Source organism: Salmo salar, chromosome ssa06 (genome assembly GCF_905237065.1).
Source record: "Salmo salar chromosome ssa06, Ssal_v3.1, whole genome shotgun sequence".
NCBI lineage: Eukaryota > Metazoa > Chordata > Actinopteri > Salmoniformes > Salmonidae > Salmo > Salmo salar.
In genome coordinates, this window is record NC_059447.1 from 72,595,888 (window position 1) to 72,618,630 (window position 22,743).

Consider the following 22,743-nt stretch of genomic DNA (forward strand, 5'->3'; position numbering starts at 1 on the left):
TGTCCTTAAGCCATTTTGCCACAACTTTGGAAGTATGCTTGGGGTCATTGTCCATTTGGAAGACCCATTTGCGACCAAGCTTTAACTTCCTGACTGATGTCTTGAGATGTTGCTTCAATATATCCACATAATTTTCCTCCCTCATGATGCCATCTATTTTGTGAAGTGCACCAGTCTCTCCTGCAGCAAAGCACCCCCACAACATGATGCTGCCACCCCCGTGCTTCACGGTTGGGATAGTGTTCTTCGGCTTGCAAGCCTTCCCCTTTTTCCTCCAAACATAACGATGGCCATTATGGCCAAACAGTTCTATTTTTGTTTCATCAGACCAGAGGACATTATTCCAAAAAGTACGATCTTTGTCCCCATGTGCAGTTGCAAACCGTAGTCTGGCTTTTTTATGGAGGTTTTGGAGCAGTGGCTTCTTCCTTTCTGAGCGGCCTTTCAGGTTATGTCGATATAGGACTTGTTTTACTGTGGATAGATACTTTTGTACCCGTTTCCTCCAGCATCTTCACATGGTCCTTTGCTGTTGTTCTGGCATTGATTTGCACTTTTCGCACCAAAGTACGTTCATCTCTCGGAGACAGAACGCGTCTCCTTTCTGAGCGGTATGACGGCTGCGTGGTCCCATGGTGTTTATACTTGCATACTATTGTTTGTACAGATGAACGTGGTACCTTCAGGCGTTTGGAAATTGCTCCCAAGGATGAACCAGACTTGTGGAGGTCTACAATATTTTTCTGTGGTCTTGACTGATTTCTTTAGATTTTCCCATGATGTCAAGCAAAGAGGCACTGAGTTTGAAGGTAGGCCTTGAAATACATCCACAGGTACACCTCCAATTGACTCAAATGATGTCAATTAGCCTATCAGAAGCTTCTAAAGCCATGACATCATTTTCTGGAATTTTCCAAGCTGTTTAAAGGCACAGTCAACTTACTGTATGTAAACTTCTGACCCACTGGAATTGTGATACAGTGAGTTATAAGTGAAATAATCTGTCTGTAATCAATTGTTGGAAAAATGAGTTGTGTCATGCAGAAAGTAGATGTCATAACCGAGTTGCCAAAACTATAGGTTGTTAACAAGAAATTTGTGGAGTGGTTGAAAAACGAGTTTTAATGACTCCAACCTAAGTGTATGTAAACTTCAGACTTAAACTGTAGCTTTTTTCGCACCAGAAATGAAAGCTAGATAGAGATGTAGTGTACCCTGTATATGTGAAACAATCATTCCCCCCTAAAAATGACTTGTCTGTTGATTCAATCCCTCCTCTCTTTGAGTAAACCAAAGCAAAGACTCGTCCAAACCAAAGACTTGTGGCATTTCTAGTCCTCTAGATATGTGATTTTGTGGTGGTGGACTCTACAGGAAATGGTATCTTGACCTGAGAGGCCACAAAAACAGTAGGCCTGCTGTCCAAATTCCTGCATTGTAGTGTACAGTCAAAACAGAACTAAATAATAAAAATTGTTATAACCAGGGGCTGTGAGTTGGTTGGCATGTATGATCTGTTTGTTTCATAAACAATTTGCAAGTGATTCTATATCAGCAGATGATAAGCAAGAATGAAATCCTCTGGTTATTTCAATTGTGATTCATGACAGGTGTGAATTTCTTTCAGGAGAAGAAAACATGTTGCCACTTACCCGAGACAAGTTATTATAATTGAGCCACTCTGCAGTAAAGTAGTATAACAGGAGGTCCGTGTTTAATTAAGTACAGTAGGCCTAGGCCATACTGTGAAATAAAGTCTGGACGTCTCACTTCACGACACATCTCTTTACCCCTCCCTGCAAGCAAGCAATAAAAAGTGCCACATGACCTGTGTAGAAGGAAGTAGCAAGTTAGCAACAAGCCCCGTATCCAGCAGATATCCAGATCTCTCTCGCGACTATAATTCGGGTAGAACAAATTGAGGAAAAATAGAAATTAAACATGTTCTTAAAACTTGTGTACGGTACATTGGTACTCGCATTGGTGAGTGCAACAACAGCTGCAGGCGTAGGTAAGTTTGCGACCTACAAAGCACAGCACAACCTGTTCTTGCGCTTTCTGCGTTGGAAAGCCAGCGAGCTAGCTAACGATAGCTAGCTAACTAAGGAGAGGTAACTGCGCGAGACGTTTGAGTGCATATCTATGTCACATGCCTATCTAGTTGCCCCGAATGTCACTGCAAACAGTTTTTTAAAATTATTTGTGCGAATCCTACGTGTTGTCAAGTCATGTCAAGCTAGTCGGTTTTTATAATATGTACGGAGCTTAGCCAGCTAGCTAACAGACTGCGCGCGCTAACATATCAAGCAGCCCACGTTATCGTCCTCTAACTAGCTTTTAGAAGAAAATACTAACGCTAGCCAGCAACCTTGAACTTACAGGCAAATATGTCGCTTTTAATTTACCCTTTGACAACATCTTTCGAAAATGGATGGTTAGTGAATCGGCCAGCTATTCTCTTGTTGCCCATGTCCAGCTGGCTGTTATATGCAACAACAAGCCTGTCAGCCTTGCGTCACATTAGAGTTTTGTTGCGTTATGAAGCGTTAGTTAGCTATGAAGCTACACAAGTCACACGAACAGAGGGACAATGTTAAAGTCCCTCATTGACACAGGTATAAATGTAATGCACTTGATGTTGACATTACCTTTCTCACCTCGTAACGTTAGACTGATTCATGTACAAGGAATCGCTGAGTAACTTTACCACTCCCAGTGACTAACGATTTACATACCGTTGATGAGTAATGTTTTGCCTAGTAAATATCTCCCTGGCAGGTCCGATAAGGTCTATATCCGTCAAAGTTGGGCAAATTCCCTCAATTACAGCTAACCTTAGTTATACACTTGTAATTACTTATGTTAATTGATGTTTCCCGTTTCAGTTGAATGTGCTACACTTGATTGTGACGCATGTGTTGGTGACTGTCAATGGATGAACTGCACATGTAAGTACCTACTTTTCCTGCATGCATGATATTGTGTTGAAGAGTCATACATTTTGGCATGTAAGCTTAAGCCTACAATTTCCTGGGCCATACTGTAATTTTAAGTTAGGAACATTAAACTACAAGACAGTATCGTTCTCTTTCAGATACATTGTAAGCCAGTTGATTCAGTTTTTTTGACAATGTCATTCCAAAGGATCAAGAGGTAGCCATTTTGAGATGAAAGTCAAAAAGGACTGGGACAAAGGGCAGTTTGGGCAAGGCAGTGAAAAGAGAAATGTGTGTCCTTAGTAAAAGTGTCTGCTTAGGTAGTTTAGGAAGCTACTAGGACATTTAGCATCAAATCTCTTCCACACCAGCCATTTTAGAGAGTAGAGATATATCTGCTGGTCCTTGGACAAGAACACTTTGCTACACAATCATCTCATTATGATAATGGAAATGCCTGGTCAGACTATCATGATAAATGTCTTGATATTGTGGTCTCAATCTCCAGTGGGGATGTTTGTTTGTTTATAAGCATTGGTCGATGGTATGATATAATATGCTCCTAGATGCCTGAGTCATATAGTATAATTAAGCAATAAGGCATGAGGGGGTGTGGTATATGGCCAATATACCACACCTAAGGATTGTTCTTAGGCACGACATCGCGGAGTGCCTGGACACAGCCCTTAGCCGTGGTATATTGGCCATATACCACAAACCCTCGAGGTGCCTTATTGCTATTATTAACTGGTTATCAATGTAATTAGAGCAGTAAAAATAAATGTTTTGTCATACCCGTGGCATACGGTCTGATATACCACATCTGTCAGCCAATCAGCATTCAGGGCTCTAACCACCCAGTTTATAACAGTCTTTATATAGACAGCCTGCTGCTCTGACTGCCACGTCCTAACTCTGTTTGCCTGTGGATGTTATCAGCCCAGTGAATTGAGGTTACAGGTTGTTTTAATTGGGTTTTGTAAGCCAAGCCCAGCCAAGCTGAGTGATTAAAGGTGAACAGGTGCGTCATTCCCAGGTATGTGCGTGCCTGTGTGTGACGCTGAGAAGAAGTCGAGCAAATCCGGTTGTTTGTTTTAGGTGGTGCCATTTAAGCTACGTAGGGTTGTGGGATGTTTTTAGAGAGCCTGTGTGTCTGTCATCATGATTTGTGTAATTTACTTCAACATAGCGAACTACATAGACAGTATTATAGGACTTTCTGAATTGTGGGTGTGTTCAAGTTGAATAGAAGGTTCCAGGCACATTATCCTCCTTGATTATGAGGAATGAGCTGAGTGTAGGCCATCAGTTTTGGCGGTTGCCACTAAAAAGAGGATGATCCCAGCTGCTACTGTATTTATTTCTCAGATGCACTATAAAACCGGAGTAGCCTACCCGGCATGATTTGAAAAATTATCTGCCAGAAAGCAGCTTCCATTCGCTATTCGAGTGCATATGGACGTCTTTTTTTTTTCCCTACTCCTGCCCATTTGTAAATACGCCATTTTAAATCTAAACATGTTGCATATTAGGGTGAAATATGATCACTTGAAAAGAGACCAGCGTGTGCAGCCTGAGGCAAGGAGCAGACCGTAAGCGGGCCAAATTAGGCCCGTGGGCCGCCAGTTGGGGAACCCCGGCCTATGGTATGCCGTATAGCCAGATAACATACTCCTATCCTGTTTTACTGAAATACAGTTGAAGTCTGAAATTTCCATACACTTAGGTTGGAGTCATTAAAACTCGTTTTTCCACCACTCCACAAATTTCTTGTTAACAAACTATAGTTTTGGCAAGTTGGTTAGAACATCTACTTTGTGCATGACACAAGTAATTTTTCCAACAATTGTTTATAGACAGATTATTTCACTTATAATTCCAGTGGGTCAGAAGTTTACATACACTAAGTTGACTGTGCCTTTAAACAGCTTGGACAATTCCAGAAAATGATGTCATGGCTTTAGAAGCTTCTGATAGGCTAATTGACATCATTTGAGTCAATTGGAGGTGTACCTGTGGATGTATTTCAAGGCCTACCTTCAAACTCAGTGCCTCTTTGCTTGACATCATGGGAAAATCTAAAGAAATCAGTCAAGACCTCAGGAGAAAAAAAATTGTAGACCTCCACAAGTCTGGTTCATCCTTGGGAGCAATTTCCAAACGCCTGAACGTACCACGTTCATCTGTACAAACAATAGTATGCAAGTATAAACACCATGGGACCACATAGCCGTCATACCACTCAGGAAGGAGACACGTTCTGTCTCCTAGAGATGAACAAAAAATGCAAATCGATCCCGGAACAACAGCAAAGGACCTTGTGAAGATGCTTTTTATTTATTTTATTTATTTCACCTTTATTTAACCAGGTAGGCAAGTTGAGAACAAGTTCTCATTTACAATTGCGACCTGGCCATGATAAAGCAAAGCAGTAGGACAACATACAACAACAGAGTTACACATGGAGTAAAACAAACATACAGTCAATAATACAGTAGAAAAATAAGTCTATATACAATGTGAGCAAATGAGGTGAGATAAGGGAGGTAAAGGCAAAAAAGGCCATGGTGGCAAAGTAAATACAATATAGCAAGTAAAACACTGGAATGGTAGATTTGTAGTAAAAAAAAAGTGGAAAGTATAAATAAATAATGGGGTGCAAAGGAGCAAAATAAATAAATACAGTAGGGGAAGAGGGTAGTTGTTTTGGCTAAATTATAGATGGTCTATGTACAGGTGCAGTGATCTGTGAGCTGCTCTGACAGCTGGTGCTTAAAGCTAGTGAGGGAGAAAAGTGTTTCCAGTTTCAGAGATTTTTGTAGTTCGTTCCAGTCATTGGCAGCAGAGAACTGGAAGGAGAGACGGCCAAAGGAGGAATTTGCTTTGGGGGTGATCAGAGAGATATACCTGCTGGAGCGCGTGCTACAGGTGGGTGCTGGAGGAAACGGGTACAAAAGTATCTGTAGCCACAGTAAAACGAGTCCTATATCGGCATAACCTGAAAGGTCGCTCAGCAAGGAAGAAGCCACTGCTACAAACCTGCCACAAAAAAAGCCAGACTACGGTTTGCAACTGCACATGGGACAAAAATATATAGAACTGTTTGGCCATAATGACCATCGTTATGTTTGGAGGAAAAGGGGGAGGCTTGCAAGCCGAAGAACACCATCCCAACCATGAAGCATGGGGGTGATAGCATCATGTTGTGGGTTTTTTTTGCTGCAGGAGGGACTGGTGCACTTCACAAAATAGATGTCATCATGAGGGAGGAAAATGATGTGGATATATTGAAGCAACATCTCAAGACATCAGTCAGGAAGTTAAAGCTTGGTCGCAAATGGGTCTTCCAAATAGACAATGAGCCCAAGCATACTTCCAAAGTTGTGGCAAAATGGCTTAAGGACAACAAAGTCAAGGTATTGGAATGGCCATCACAAAGCCCTGACCTCAATCCCATAGAAAATGTGCGTGCAGAACTGAAAAGGCCTGTGTGAGCAAGGAGGCCTACAAACCTGACTCAGTTACACCAGCTCTGTCAGGAGAAATGGGCAAAATTCACCAAGCTTATTGTGGGAAGCTTGTGGAAGGCTACCCAAAACATTTGACCCAAGTTAAACAATTTAAAGGCAATGCTACCAAATACTAATTGAGTGTATGTAATCTTCTGACCCACTGGGAAGGTGATGAAAGAAATAAAAGCTGAAATAAATACTGTAATTCTGACATTTCACATTCTTAAAATAGTGGTTATTCTAACTGACCTAAGACAGGGCATTTCTACTAGGATTAAATGTCAGGAATTGTGAAAAACTGAGTTTAAATGTACACTGCTCAAAAAATAAAGGGAACACTTAAACAACACATCCTAGATCTGAATGAAAGAAATAATCTTATTAAATACTTTTTTCTTTACATAGTTGAATGTGCTGACAACAAAATCACACAAATAATCAATGGAAATCCAATTAATCAACCCATTGAGGTCTGGATTTGGAGTCACACACAAAATTAAAGTGGAAAACCACACTACAGGCTGATCCAACTTTGATGTAATGTCCTTAAAAGAAGTCAAAATGAGGCTCAGTAGTGTGTGGCCTCCAAGTGCCTGTATGACCTCCCTACAACGCCTGGGCATGCTCCTGATGAGGTGGCGGATGGTCTCCTGAGGGATCTCCTCCCAGACCTGGACTAAAGCATCCGCCAACTCCTGGACAGTCTGTGGTGCAACGTGGCGTTGGTGGATGGAGCGAGACATGATGTCCCAGATGTGCTCAATTGGATTCAGGTCTGGGGAACGGGCGGGCCAGTCCATGGCATCAATGCCTTCCTCTTGCAGGAACTGCTGACACACTCCAGCCACATGAGGTCTAGCATTGTCTTGCATTAGGAGGAACCCAGGGCCAACCGCACCAGCATATGGTCTCACAAGGGGTCTGAGGATCTCATCTCGGTACCTAATGGCAGTCAGGCTACCTCTGGCGAGCACATGGAGGGCTGTGTGGCCCCCCAAAGAAATGCCACCCCACACCATGACTGACCCACCGCCAAACCGGTCATACTGGAGGATGTTGCAGGCAGCAGAACGTTCTCCACGGCGTCTCCAGACTCTGTCACGTCTGTCACATGTGCTCAGTGTGAACCTGCTTTCATCTGTGAAGAGCACAGGGCGCCAGTGGCGAATTTGCCAATCTTGGTGTTCTCTGGCAAATGCCAAACGTCCTGCACGGTGTTGGGCTGTAAGCGCAACCCCCAGCTGTGGACGTCGGGCCCTCATACCACCCTCATGGAGTCTGTTTCTGACCGTTTGAGCAGACACATGCACATTTGTAGCCTGCTGGAGGTCATTTTGCAGGGCTCTGGCAGTGATCCTCCTGCCCCTCCTTGCACAAAGGCGGAGGTAGCGGTCCTGCTGCTGGGTTGTTGCCCTCCTACGGCCTCCTGCACGTCTCCTGATGTACTGGCCTGTCTCCTGGTAGCGCCTCCATGCTCTGGACACTACGCTTACAGACACAGCAAACCTTCTTGCCACAGCTCGCATTGATGTGCCATCCTGGATGAGCTGCACTACCTGAGCCACTTGTGTGGGTTGTAGACTCCGTCTCATGTTACCACTACAGTGAAAGCACCGCCAGCATTCAAAAGTGACCAAAACATCAGCCAGGAAGCATAGGAACTGAGAAGTGGTCTGTGGTTACCACCTGCAGAACCACTCCTTTATTGGGGGTGTCTTGCTAATTGTCTATAATTTCCACCTGTTGTCTATTCCATTTGCACAACAGCATGCGAAATTTATTGTCAATCAGTGTTGCTTCCTAAGTGGACAGTTTGATTTCACAGAAGTGTGATTGACTTGGAGTTACATTGTGTTTAAGTGTTCCCTTTATTTTTTTGAGCAGTATATTTGGCTAAGGTGTATGTGAACTTCCGACTTCAACTGTACATTTTATTCATATCATGTTTCTTTAGACCTGCCTAAAATAAAAAAGGATTTATTGTGATGGTGAATATTAAATGGATTTATTCGATTTTTCTTTAAATAAAATAAAAAAATTGTGTGTGTGTGTGTGTATATATATTTTTAATGCAGATGTTCCAAAGGCTTGCATCAGCGGCTTGTATGCATCAGCGACGCTGAAAGTGTTTCAAAACTGTAATATCTTATGCTTCACGGAGTCATGGCTGAACGACGACATTATGAACATACAGCTGGCTGCTTATGCGCTGTACCGGCAGGATAGAACAGCAGCGTCTGGTAAAACAAGGGGCGGCGGGCAATGTATTTTTGTAAATAACAGCTGGTGCATGATATCTAAGGAAGTCTCAAGGTTTTGCTCGCCTGAGGTAGAGTATCTCATGATAAGCTGTAGACCACACGATCTACCTAGATAGTTTTCATCTGTATTCTTTGTAGCTGTCTACATACCACCACAGTCAGAGGCTGGCACTAAGACAGCATTGAATGAGCTATATTCCACCATAAGCAAACAAGAAAACCCTCACCCAGAGGCAGCGCTCCTAGTAGCTGGGGTCTTAAATCCATTTTGCCAAATTTCTATCAGCATGTTGATTATGCAGCAGGAAGAAAAAAAACTCTGGACCACGTTTACTCCACACACAGAGACGCATACAAAGCTCTCCCTCACCCTCCATTTGGCAAATCTGACCATAATTCTATCCTCCTGATTCCTGCTTACAAGCAAAAATGAAAGCAGGAAGCACCAGTGACTAGATAAATAAAAAAAATTGTCAGATGAAGCAGATGCTAAGCTACAGGACTGTTTTGCTAGCACAGACTAGAATATGTTCCGGGATTCCTCGATGGCATTGAGGAGTACACCACATCAGTCATTGGCTTCATCAATATGTGCATCGACGACGTCGTCCCCACAGTATATACCCCAACCAGAAGCCAGGGATTACAGGCAACATCCGCACTGAGCTAAAGGGCAGAGCTGCCGCTTTCAAGGAGCGAGACTCTAATCTGGGAGTTTATAAGAAATCCTGCTATGCCCTCTGATGAACCATCAAACAGGCAAAGCATCAATACAGTACTAAGATCGAATCGTACTACACCGGCTCGTACGCTCGTCGGATGTGGCAGGGCTTGCAAACCATTGCAGACTACAAACGGAAGCACAGCGAGAGCTGCCCAACTACACAAGCATACCAGACGAGCTAAACTACTTCTGTGCTCGCTTCAAGGCAAATGGCACTGAAACATGCATGAGAGCATCAGCTGTTCTGTAAGACTGTGATCACGCTCTCCGCAGCCGATGTGAATAAGCCCTTTAAAACAGGTCAACATTCACAAGGCCGCAGGGCCAGACGTATTACCAGGACAGGTACTGCGAGCATGCGCTGACCAATTTAAGTGTCTTCACTGACGTTTTCAACCTCTCCCTGTCCGAGTCTGTAATACCTACATGTTTCAAACGTGCCTGTGCCCAAGAACACTAAGGTAACCTGCCTAAATGACTACCGACCCGTAGCACTCACGTCTGTAGCCATGAAGTGCTTTGAAAGGCTGGTCATGGCTCACATCAACACCATGATCCCAGAAACCCTAGACCCACTCCAATTTGCATACCACTCTAAGAAATCCACAGATGATGCAATCTCTATTGAACTCCACACTGCCCTTTCCCACCCGGACAAAAGGAACACCTATGTAAGAATGCTATTCATTGACTACAGCTCAGTGTTCAACACCACAGTGCCCTCAAAGCTCATCACTAAGCTAAGGACCCTGGGACTGAACACCTCCCTCTGCAAATGGATCCTGGACTTCCTGACGGGCCGCCCCGAGGTGGTAAGGGTAGGTAACAACACATACGCCATGCTGATCCTCAACACAGGGGCCCCTCAGAGGTGCGTGCTCAGTCTCCTCCTGTACTCCCTGTTCACTCATGACTGCACGGCCAGGCACGACTCCAACACCAAGTTTGCCGATGACACAACAATGGTAGGCCTGATCACCGACAACAACTAGACAGCCTATAGAGAGGAGGTCAGACACCTGGCCGTGTGGTGCCAGGACAACAACCTCTCCCTCAACATGATCAAGACAAAGGAGATGATTGTGGACTACAGGAAAAAGAGGACTGAGCATTCTCATCGACGGGGCTGCAGTGGAGCAGGTTGAGACCTTTAAAATTCCTTGGTGTCCACATCACCAACAAACTAACATGGTCCAAGCACACCAAGACAGCCTTGAGGAGGGCACGACAAAGCCTATTCCCACACAGGAGACTGAAAAATGTTGGCATGGGTCCTCAGATCCTCAAAAGGTTCTGCAGCTGCACCATCGAGAGCATCCTTACTGGTTGCATCACTACCTGGTATGGCAACTGCTCGGCCACCGACCGCAAGGTTTGAAATGCCCAGTAGATCACTGGGGCCAAGCTCCCTGCCATCAAGGACCTCTATACCAGGCGGTGTCAGGAAGGCCCTAAAAATTGTCAGACTCCAGCCACCCTTGTCATAGACTGTTCTCTCTGCTACCGCACGGCAAGCGGTACCGGAGTGCCAAGTCTAGGTCCAAGAGGCTTCTAAACAGTTTCTAATCCCAAGCCTAATGACTCTAACATCTAATCAAATGGCCTCCCAAACTATTTGCATTGCCCCCCCCTTTACACCGCTGCTACTCTATCATCTATGCATAGTCACTTTAACTCTACCCACATTTACGTATTACCTCAACTAACCATTGCCCCCGCACATTGACTCTGTACCGGTACCGCCCTGTATATAGTCTCACTATTGTTATTTTACTGTTTACTTGTTACTTTTATTTCTTATCCCTATCTTTTTTCTTTTTTTTTTAGCTGCATTCTTGGTTAGGGGCTTGTAATTAAGCATTTCACTAAGGTCTACACCTGTTGTATTCGGCACATGTGACTAATAAAATGTAATATCAATATTTGCACATAAAGGTGTTTCCACCTCCGTTTCTCCCGTAATTCATTTTACAAGACAAAGATCCCACCATGTCGAACAAACTAATTCTGTCGCATATATAAAATTGTACCCACATTACTTGCTTCCATCACAGCTGTCGTGAATGATATATTTTTTAATAAGGTATAACTTTATTCTGATTAAAAACTGTGGATGGAAAAGTGGTTAATGACTGACAGACAAAATACCCACAGCGCAGTGTCACACACCAGAACAAACAACTCAGCAGTCTCTCTCTCTCACTCACTCACACGTGTGCACCAGAACTAACGTCACCACACAGGTCGGAGGTCTGAACTAATGCTTCTCACAAGCCCTACAACAGGATCACCAATTTAGATATGAACTCAGTAAATCTGAAAGTTCACACAGACTGACCGTGGAGAGGGCCGTTCTAAAGTTGGCTACAATACAGATCCAGCTCACTTAGGCCTAGGTAAGGACCCAGCTCATTGTGGTGAGTTACTGCAAGCCCCACTGTTATTACCAGATTTATCATTGGTTAAGGGATTTCATGTAAACAACGCATAGGCGTCAGAGGGGCTCCATTTTTGTTCTGAAGGCTGTATTTTAATCCCACTGAGCTACACGTGTCAGCTGGTTTAGCTCAACGTGTACTGGTCTGGATGTAAGGAACACAAAGTGTTATGCAGCACTAGGCGCTTTAAGGATTTCCCCTCTGACAATCCTCTTCCCTCCGCTCTCTCTCACTGGATGCCCTTTGCAGTGGGTTCGGCTCACACACTGATGTCAAGATCCTTCTGGAATGTGTGTTAGTGAGCTCCACCTTTTCATAGCTGCCTGTGAGGTAACAGCCACCTCTACCCCCCCTCCACCAATGGAAAAGCCTGCCTTACACACACACACTGATAGTGGGGTCACACACGGATGATCTTAATTGCATACTCCTCGTGTCCTTTCATCTCCTTCTCAAATCCTCATTGGATGAGAGAACCAGAGGTCCATCCCCTCTGATCTTCTCCTCCAGTGGGTTTTGAGAAGGAGAGAACGTGAGGAGTATGCAATTAAGATTCTCCACTACTTAGCAAGTCTAGGGTAGTGGCAGCGCGCAAAGTTTCAGAACAGTACGAGCATGAGATAAATCACCTGTAGGTTTCTGTTGAAGTTGATGTGTTTATGCTATGAGCAGCAGCATGTCTACTTAGTTTCTGTATCAAATCAAACTTTATTGGTTGCGTACACAGATTGAGATGTTCTTGCCAGTGCAGTGAAATGCTTGTGTTTCTAGCTCCAACACTGCAGCAATATCTAACAATACACACACAAATAAAAATAGGGTGTTTTAACACTTGGTCCCTTAAAGACAATTTCTGTGAACTCAATGAGCATCCCGGAGTCGCCTCTTCACTGTTGACATTGAGACTGGTGTTTTGTGGGTACTATTTAATAAAGCTGCCAGTTGAGGACTTGTGAGGCGTCTGTTTCTCAAACTAGACACACTAATGTACTTGTCCTCTTGCTCAGTTGTGCACCGGGGCCTCCCACTCCCTCTATTCTGGTTGGAGACAGTTTGCGCTGTTCTGTGAAGGGAGTAGTACACAGCGTTGTATGAGATCTTCAGTTTCTTGACAATTTCTCCCATGGAATAGCCTTCATTTCTCAGAACTAGAATAGACTGACGAGATTCAGAAGAAAGTACTTTGTTTCTGGCCATTTTGAGCCTGTAATCGAACCCACAGATGTTCCAGATACTCAACTAGTCTAAAGAAGGCCAGTTTTATTGCTTCCTTAATCAGAACAACAGTTACCAGCTATGCTAACATAATTCCAAAAGGGTTTTCTAATGATCAATTAGCCTTTTAAAGTGATAAACTTGGATTAGCTAACACAACGTGCCATTGGAACAGAGGAGTGATGGTTGCTGATAATGGGCCTCTGTAGATATTCCATAAAAAATCTGCCGTTTCCAGCAACAATAGTCATTTACAACATTAACATTGTCTACACTGTATTTCTGATCAATTTGATGTTATTTTAATGGCCAATTTTTTAATTTTATTTTTTTTTAGCTTTAAAAAATAACATTTCTAAGTGACCCCAAACTTTTGAATGGTAGTGTATCGATCCACCCCCTTGGATTAATCAGTAATGGGAAAGATCATGCAGTGGGGGAGGGGGCTGGCTATGATTTATGACTTTCCAAGAAGGAGAATGACTGAACTCACACTAGACTCCTGAGCTGACAAGCTCATCCCGTTTGACTGAAAACAAGATAATATTTGGCTGTGGTTCAAACTCAGACACACCCTCGTCCACTTAACCTCGCCTTATGCCCTTGGGGGAATCCCTGTCACCATCTTGGAGGGCGGTCCAAATGATTCGCCAAGCAAGGGAGTTTAAAACGTAAGCCCCTCAGCCCTCGTTTTTAGTCGAGTTTGCGAGTGTACAATTATGTTCACTTTGGGGACTGAAACTCCCTATAATTCAATTTGCGACGATTGTACATCCGCTAAGAAACGTCTGGCAAAAATGAAAACGTCAATATGGAGTCAACATTTTAAAGTGTAAGTAAATAAGTTAAATTGTGCTACTGATGCACATGACGGCACAAACATGTCTTGTAAAAGTAATGATGTTTGGTTAGTTTTTGGAAAATTTAGAAATTAAACATTTTCCTTCTTCAGAAGTTCCAGCTAGGCAGGCTAACCGTTAGCTAGCAAATTAATTAGCTAACTATCTTATAGTAGGCATATATTAATCATTATATAGTTAATTTTAAGTAGACGTGCAATTGTAATTGACTGTAGCATATGTAAAGCACCCATAAGCTACCGGTGGCTGAAAACACAATCATCGCGGGATGAACGAGTGACGAATTTCTGTGCAAGGGCGGTCCATTTAAAAATCATTCTTTCCTCCTTTACCCTGCAAGTGTATACTCGTCAGGCATCATCAGAAGTGTCAACTTAATTTGAGGGCTGAGGGGATAGGGTGTGTTTTAAGTGTTTGGAATGCAGCCCTTGTGTTCTTAAATGGCTCATGTTCCCTACGGTGTCAGGATTAATATAGTTTTCCTAAAGATTCCCGATCACCTGAACACATTTTCTTGTCTTTGTGTTAGTGCTCTACTGGAAAACGACGTCTTTCATTGTTGCTTGTTTGTTCCTTTTATCCCCTCTGTTCTTTTATAGCAACTCCAGATGCCTTCAATGTCTCCTGTGTCAATGTCACCTCCGTAAACAGTCAGAACATGACCATATGCTCCAATGAAACCTGCTCAGGTAAAGTCCAATACCATCACCTGGTTCATTTAAAGGCTACTCCAGAGGGATTACATGTGCTTTGTCATTCCAGTGACTGTCACTTTGTTAACATGATACAGGACTGGCCTTCAACAGAAAGTGACTGATCTAGGCATATGTAGACATTCTATATCTCTTATGTGGTGTCAGTTGCTTTCTCTCAATACTCTGAAATGCTTCCCTCCTTTCCTAATTGCTTTGTCGCTGCCTTCCTCAATCTCTTGGCTCCTTCCTCCTCCCTTGTCATTCCACTGGTCCAAAAGGATTAGATGGGTGAAAGCTATTTGTATGAATTCACGCTATTACATTCACCTACCAAATCCTGTCAGATCAAAATGGAAGGCAGGAGGGGAATGCAGGAGGCATTTTGAGACTATCCAGATGTAGCCTGGTTGTTAGGGTGGTATGTCTCTTTCTCCCCTGCTTTATACTAGGCCTGGGATGATACCAGTATCGCGATAGTCATTAGTATTGTGGCAAGGAAACAAAACGCAAAGCGGATTGAACTTCTTTAGATTAACAGCCCTAATGTTGGAAACGAACGTGATTAGGTTCTCATCCAGAGTCACATTTATTTCCCAAGCAATAGCGCACAATATTTTACGTACAGCAGGAACGTAGTGTTAGGTCTGCTTTGTGTTTTCATTTTTGCCTTGGAAAAAATATTGCAATACTGAAATCGTCACAGCCCTGCTTTATACTCTGTCTCTCTCTGTGTTGGTCTCTTCAGTGCAGCCTTTTGCTTCAAGTTCAATCGCACCCCCTACCCCCACCAAGACTGCTATCCCTACCCTCACCCCTACGGTCAGCAATGTCACTAACAGCTCCACCACTGAGTCCACCACAGGTAACCAGCAAAAACCAGCCTCTCAGCTGCTCCCTTCAAATCAGTGTGTGTCTACTGGGTGGCCTGATGGTTGTAATGTCAAACCTAAATATGGGGAAATGGTCAACTGTTTTTGTAATTGGTGAAATGGTATTAAACTGATATCTTACTGCTGTGTCCAGCAAACATGACCACTGCAGTACCAACCTCCCTGCCCACTAACAGCACCGTCACAGTCTCTGACACAACGACTGCTTCAAGTAAGTTCCCATGCCAGCCTGTCTAAAATCAAATCAATCACCTAGACCAGGACTGTCCAGCCCTCTTCCTGGAGAGCTACCCTCCTGAAGGTGTTCGCTCCAACCCCTGTTGTAACTAGCCTGATTCTGCTTATCAACCAGCTCATTATTAAAATCTGGTGCGCTAGATTAGGGTTGGAGTGAACCTTCAGGACAGTAGCTCTCCAGGAACAGGGTTGGAGAGCCCTGACCTAGATCATTTTATAGCCTGTTGTAGATCACCAAGGATTCCATAGAAAGGATTACTGAATCAAAACTCAATTCCACCAGTGTATTATCAATATGTTTGTGGTTCTACATAGCCCTAGAGGCTATTGGCGATACAGTGGTATGACTTGGCTCTCACTCCCACCCTGTGCAGACAGCACTGCTTCACCAGTGAGGCCCTCTCCTGCACCTCATAAGAATGCAACGTTTGACGCAGCAAGCTTCATTGGGGGCATCGTGCTGGTCCTGGGCCTGCAGGCTGTGCTCTTCTTCCTCTACAAGTTCTGCAAGTCCAAGGACCGCAACTACCACACCCTCTGAAGGACCCACACCAACACCTACTCTGGCCCCCCACCCCTCCCGGGCCAGCTGGAACCTTCTAATATCAACCCCCTAACCCCTGGCCATTGTGATTCTCTCAAACAGTGTTTCTCCCACAATCCCTACTCCTTATTGCATTGTGCTAGCAACCTGTGGTTTAGGCCTGTAGCCTGAATACACGCATGGGCTGTAAACTATACATACAACAGAAGGCTGCTGAGGGGAGGACGGCTCATAATAATGGCTGGAACGGAGCAAACGGAATGGCATCAAACACTTGGAAACCATGCGTTTGATGTATTGGATACCATTCTGCTCTAGCCATTAGCACGAGCCCGTCCTCCCCAATTAAGGTGCCACCAACCTCCTGTGGTACACACCCACACTTGCGTCACATATTTTACTGGATGTAGTACACTACGCATTTCTCACACCCTGGTGCAGCACATAGGATTACATCACTGTTTCCCCTCTTCTACTCCCCTCTCTCTCCCCCCCTCATTCAGTTATTCATTGTGACTGGAGGAAAATCAGCCTAATTTACTGCTCCTCTCCCCTGGCCCTTCATTTTAATGTTTTACCTGCCTGGCCTGCCATTAAAAGAGCCAACAGTCATTTATGTAAAGGACTTTCTGTTCTGTTGGAATATAGTGGGGCTGCCATGGCATTAGCTTGTGGCCTTCATGCACCTTGGTAACGCTTCGGAACCACTGAGGTCCCCTCCCCTGTTATCTTTCAGAATTTGATGACTGGATGATGCAGCATAGCTTTTATTCTTGTTTATCGTGGGACAGATCTGGGCAGGGTTTTTCACACCTATATAAAGGGGTTATAATCAACTGATGGTAGAGATACCTGAGAAAGTCCAAACAAAAGGAGAACTAGAAGCAGTACTCCATTCTTTAAGTTAGAATATTCTGTATGACGATGCCTCCATCTGAAGCGGAGGATGAGTCAAGACTCTTGGTGTTAAGACACAGCCCACACCACACGCTGTCAAGAGAGCAGCTCAATGCAATACACCCAAATCAACCCCCATTTCTACAACCCCCTCTGTCTTTACCGGCTTCAGCCAAACGGATCACAGTGAAGAGTCGAGTCAGTAGACTTGAGATCTTCCCTTAACAGGAAGGAAATCACAATGAGCCAAGTCTTTGGGACATGGTCGAAGGGTTCTACAGATAAAAGATTATAGTAAATATATGAGAATGGTTGAATGGAAAGAGATGAAGATAAGACAGCCTGCACCTTATTGATGCGTACAGTGATAGCAGTAAAGTGCCTTTAATGTTAAATGTGACTTAGAGGGGATGAGTGAGAATTCTGATGTTCCTCTTCCTCCTAGCTGAGGCCTGAGTGTCGTTGTGAAGTAAAGGCAGTCTGGTGACAGGAGCGGTAACGCGGTGCTGATATTGGTGATGAGCAGAGAGAACAGAACCAGGGTGGTTCTCAATCCCATTTTAATTCACTCAAACCAAGTAGTTACCTGAAATTCCAAAATGTTCCTCATAGAAGAAGATTGGGAATGATTTCAATTTCAGGTGACTTCCTGAACTGGCTGAATAATTGCAATGAATTGGGCCCAACCCTGAACAGCAGAACCCTAGTATCCCAGCTGGACTGAAAAGCCTTTTATTATTGAAGAGTAGACCGATACAGTAGTTCCTCATCTTGGTCTTTGATGGATGAAGACCTATTACAGTATCAATTGATTATAATGGCATTGGTTGAGATGTCGCCTATGCAGGCAGAAGTTTTGAATGTTCCCCACAGCGCCCTAGTGCTAGTTCCCCCTCATATTGTACAGGCACATCCTTATAGCCTGTGTTTTTGAAAATTAATAGTGAAGAATCATTTTTGGCTTAGTTCGTAATACATTTGTTTTTCCTGGAGTCATGCATAAATTGGACTGATTTAGTTTTGAAATGATCAAATAACTAACTAATACCTGGTCCCTGAACTTAAAATGGACTTAATGTTGAGACGTCATCCTTTTCATTTTGGGAGTTTTCTTTTCTCCTAGTGAGCTCTCTTTTTTAAGTGCAGTGCCAAGGAGAGGAGTTCCTTCAGAGAGTATTGACACCCCTTGACTTTTTCTACGTTATGTTACAGCTTAAAATTGATTAAATTGAGATTTTGTATCACTGATCTGCACACAATACCCAAAATGTCAAAGTGGAATTATGTTTTTAGAAATGTTTACAAGTAAATTAAAAGCTGAAATGTCTCGAGTCAAAAGGTATTTAATCCCTTTGTTATGGCAAGCGTAAATAAATTCAGGGGTAAAAATGTGCTTAACGAGTCATGTAAATTACATGGACTCACTCTGTGCTCAATAATAGTGTTAAACATGATTATTAAATGACTACTCCATCTCTAAAACCCCACACGTACAATTATCTAAGGTCCCTCGGTCTAACAGTTCATTTCAAGCACAGATTCAACCACAAAGACCAGAGGTTTTGCAAGGAAGGGCACCTATTGGAAGATGGGTAAAAATAAAAAAGCAGACATTTGAATATTCCTTTGAGCATGGTGGTTATTAATTACACTTTGGATGGTGTGTCAATACAGCCAGTCACTACAAAGATGCAGGCGTCTTTCCTAACTCAGTTGCTGAAGAGGAAGGAAACCGCTCAGGGATTTCACCACGAGGCCAATGGTGACTTTAAAACAGTTAGAGTTTAATGACTGATGGGAGAAAACAGGATGGATCAACAACATTCTAGTTACTCCACAATACTAACCTAATTGACAGAGTGAAAAGAAGGAAGCCTGTACAGGGGAAAAAATATTCCAATAAGGCACTAAAATAATACTGCAAAAAATGTGGCAAAAGAAATTTGACACTTTGTTCTGAATACAAAGCATTATGTTTGGGGTAACTCCCAACACATCACTGAGTACCACTCTTCATATTTCCAAGCATGGTGGTGACTACATCATGCTATGGGTATGCTTGTCTTCGGCAAGGAATAGGGAGTTTTTTAGAATAAGAAGTAACGGAATAGAGCTAAGCACAAGTAAAATCATAGTGGGAAACCTGGTTCAGTCTGCTTTCAAACAGACACTGGGAGACAAATTCACCTTTCAGCAGGACAATTCTTAAAACACAATGCCAAATATACACTGGAGTTTCTACCAAGACAACATTGAATGTTCCTGAGTGGCCTGGTTGGGCTTTTACTTAAATCTGCTCCTAAATCTATGGCAAGACTTGAAAATGTCTGTCTAGTAATGATCAACAACCAACTAGACAGCTTGAATAATGTGCAAATATTGCACAATCCAGATGTGCAGAACGCCTAGAAGTTTTTTGGGGATTTTTCTTCTGCTTTGACGTTAGAGTATTTTGTCTAGATCGTTGGCAAAAAATTACAATTAAATCAATTTTAATCCCACTTTGTAACACAACAAATTGTAGAAATAGTCCAGAGGTTTGAATACTTTCTCAAGGCACTGTAGGTTTCCCAAATGTAGTGCTCGTACAGTATGTCTAGTTCTTTGATTAGCTTGCTGCTAACAGTGTGATGTCCACCTTGTACATAGAGCTGTCATGTTCTTCAGTTGATCTACCTTCAAGGTTTCCACTTTGAATCGTGTAAAGGCAAGATGATGGATATTTTTTAGTGTTTTATCAATAGCTTTCGCTTGCAGTGGCTTGTCAATGTCAAGACTCGGTTGTGTTTTTGTTTGTAATTTTTTGCATGTTTGCATGTCCAATGCTTGGAATTGTAATATTTTGAATTAGGCTCTTTGGGCTTCAGACACTTAAAAGAAAAATAACCACTTGATGAATTTGTCAAACAGTATGCTAGTGGAGAGTATGCCTAAACAATGTGCATTAAAGCCAAAGTCCTCAGTCTTGGCATGGAAAATGGAGCGTTGCACTGACGAAGCTTTGCTTTGTACTTTTTGCCTTATCGTTTTTGTATTGCTTCCAAAAATGTATGAATGCTTGTGAGAACTCTTAGCTCAATATTTTCCTAATGATGGAAAAAAATAATCACTTTGTTGTTTTGTATGAACACACTCAATGTAATTTAAATGTGTGCATGCGTCTTTCCTTGGCCTTCATTGTCCCTGATTTCATGTTTTTTTTCTTGATTGCTTTAAGCATGCCTTTTACAATATTCATCTACAGTCACCCAACGGCATTAGGCTACGTCCCAAAGACCCCCGAACTATGGCAAGTCAGAAGTACAAATCTAGTTTTGCCTTGGCTGCAGTCTCAACTTCACAGTATGCTGTGGCAACAGATAAGCATTTGTGAATCAATGCAGCTTTCTGAGTGTTACTTCCCTCTTATTTCTCCGTTTGCCATAGTCCTAAGGACACAATGTTTGTTTTTGAAACTGATTTAAAATGACTGCTTACCGTAGAAATGCACCATCTTGCAGTGAGATAGTATTTTCTTTCAGTAGATGTCACAGGACATCGCCAGTACCCACAGCAACTGATACAAATATTCAGATTGTTGCTCATTTTTCCCAGTGCCCGTAGACTGTCACACAGTTCCTCTCCCTGCACCTTTTCAAGAAAAGTGCCTTACTCAGTTGAACATAAATTAAGATTTTTATTTTTGTCGTAAAGGTATAGTACACCCAATAGATATCAAAGGGACTCCGCACTTTCAGACCCCTTGTAAAGATGAAATCAAAGATGCTTTGTGTTGTAAGAGCATCTTTAAATGTTGTCTTTGTTTTCTCAATCACACTTTGCTTTGGGAGCCTAAACCAGACACAGAAGAATGGGTCAGCTGGCCAGAGCCACAGACATGCATAGTATGGCAAATTGTCTGAAATATTGTCACCAAGCATTCCATGACTTGCCTACATTCCAACCTAAAATGGAATTTGCATTCTTCACCCTAGAATGTAGCGTTCTCTGGAACAACGGTGTACGTTAGTATTGTACCCAGTTGGCTGATCTTTACATGTCTCTGGCTCTGGAGGCAGCTGTCATTATTAGTGTGAAGCTCTGGAGCTGTTTTAAAAAATAAATAAAAACATTTGCCTTATTGCTTTTTAACCATCTCTACATGCCACCTTGATCTAAGTCCTGTTGAATAAAAAGTCATAGGTCTTATGGAATGATTCCTCAGCTTTTCTCTCAACTTTCTCTCTCTCACACTCTCTCACTCACAGGTTAATGTGTTGACAGACACTTGCTGTTGCATATAGTCAGGATGCCTACTACTCTAATGGTTTATGCTTGTTTGATGTGTCCTTTTTGCCTGGAATCTTGTTTTGCCTTAAGTTTTCTTTTATAGTTTTGCCATTAGATTCAAGATGTTAAAATCAATAAAGTTTGAATATTGTTAAACAATTTATTTGTCTTTGTATTTACTGTAAATTCTCTCACGTTTCTGAGCAGGACAGTCTTATGGCAGAATGCAGTGGAACATACAGTAAACCACAAATTAAGACCGCTACAATGGAGCTGTATATTTGTGAAACAGTTTAGAAACCAGGACTTGGATCTTTAACCTCCTATCTATGAAATAATGTGGCAGGTTGCCTCAGCAATAGAAGGTACAGAGTTCAGAAAGAATGACCTCCAGCAGATTTAGAATTAGAACACGGGAGAGAGAAGTAATGAGGGAAGACACTAGAATACCTGCCGTTGAAACCTCACAGAATTCGGAAGAACTAAACAGGCAAAGATGCTGGACTAAGACGAAGTAGCGCTGCTGACTACATTCTAGGGCCCCTAGTGAAAGTGAAGGTGTGGATGTCAGCGACAGTCAAACATAAACACATCTCTGTCGGTGGTCTAGCCACGTGCTGGAAGGGTCAAGTTGCCCACAACGCCTGTAGAGGTGCAGCAGGGTATTACAGCTTTACTCTGCAGCACTGCCTCTTAAACTAATCAATCAAATGTATTTATAAAGCCCTTTTTACATCAGCCGACGTCACAAAGTGCTATACAGAAACCCAGCCTAAAACCCCAAACAGCAAGCAATGCAGGTGTAGAAGCACGGTGGAAAAACTCAGAAGGCAGGAACCTAGGAAGAAACCTAGAGAGGAACCAGGCTCTGGGGTGTGGCCAGTCCTCTTCTGGCTGTGCCAGGTTGAGATTATAACAGTACATGGCCAAGATGTTAAAATGTTCATAGACGACCAGCAGGGTCAAATAATAATAGTAATCACAGTGGTTGTAGAGGGTGCAACAGGTCAACAGCTCAGGAGTAAATGTCAGTTGGCTTTTCATAGCCGAGCATTCAGAGTTAGAGACAGCAGGTGTGAGAGAGAGTCGAAAACAGCAGGTCCTGAATAAGGTAGTATGTCCGGGGAACAGGTCAGGGTTCCATAGCCGCAGGCAGAACAGTTGAAATTGGAGCAGCAGCATGACCAGGTGGACTGGGGACAGCAAGGAGTCATCAGGCCAGGAAGTCCTGAGGCATGGTCCCAGGGCGTAGGTCCTCCGGGAGT

At 43.1% G+C, this 22,743-nt stretch overlaps 1 protein-coding gene across 2 annotated transcripts; it reads left to right on the forward strand.

Annotated features, from left to right (window-relative positions):
* Positions 1-1,744: 1,744 nt before the first annotated feature.
* Positions 1,745-21,637, forward strand: LOC106607963 (CD164 molecule, sialomucin). Of its 2 annotated transcripts, none has more exons than XM_014205492.2 (6): positions 1,745-2,011; positions 2,886-2,948; positions 14,546-14,635; positions 15,387-15,503; positions 15,665-15,742; positions 16,143-21,637. In XM_014205492.2, exons 1-6 carry the CDS (start codon positions 1,942-1,944, stop codon positions 16,307-16,309), a joined length of 585 nt encoding a protein of 194 aa, XP_014060967.1. In that variant the 5' UTR covers positions 1,745-1,941; the 3' UTR covers positions 16,310-21,637. The 2 variants fall into 2 exon arrangements, with proteins under 2 accessions (XP_014060967.1, XP_014060968.1); XM_014205493.2 differs by lacking the exon at positions 1,745-2,011 and adding an exon at positions 2,090-2,111.
* The last annotated feature ends 1,106 nt before the right edge of the window (positions 21,638-22,743 follow it).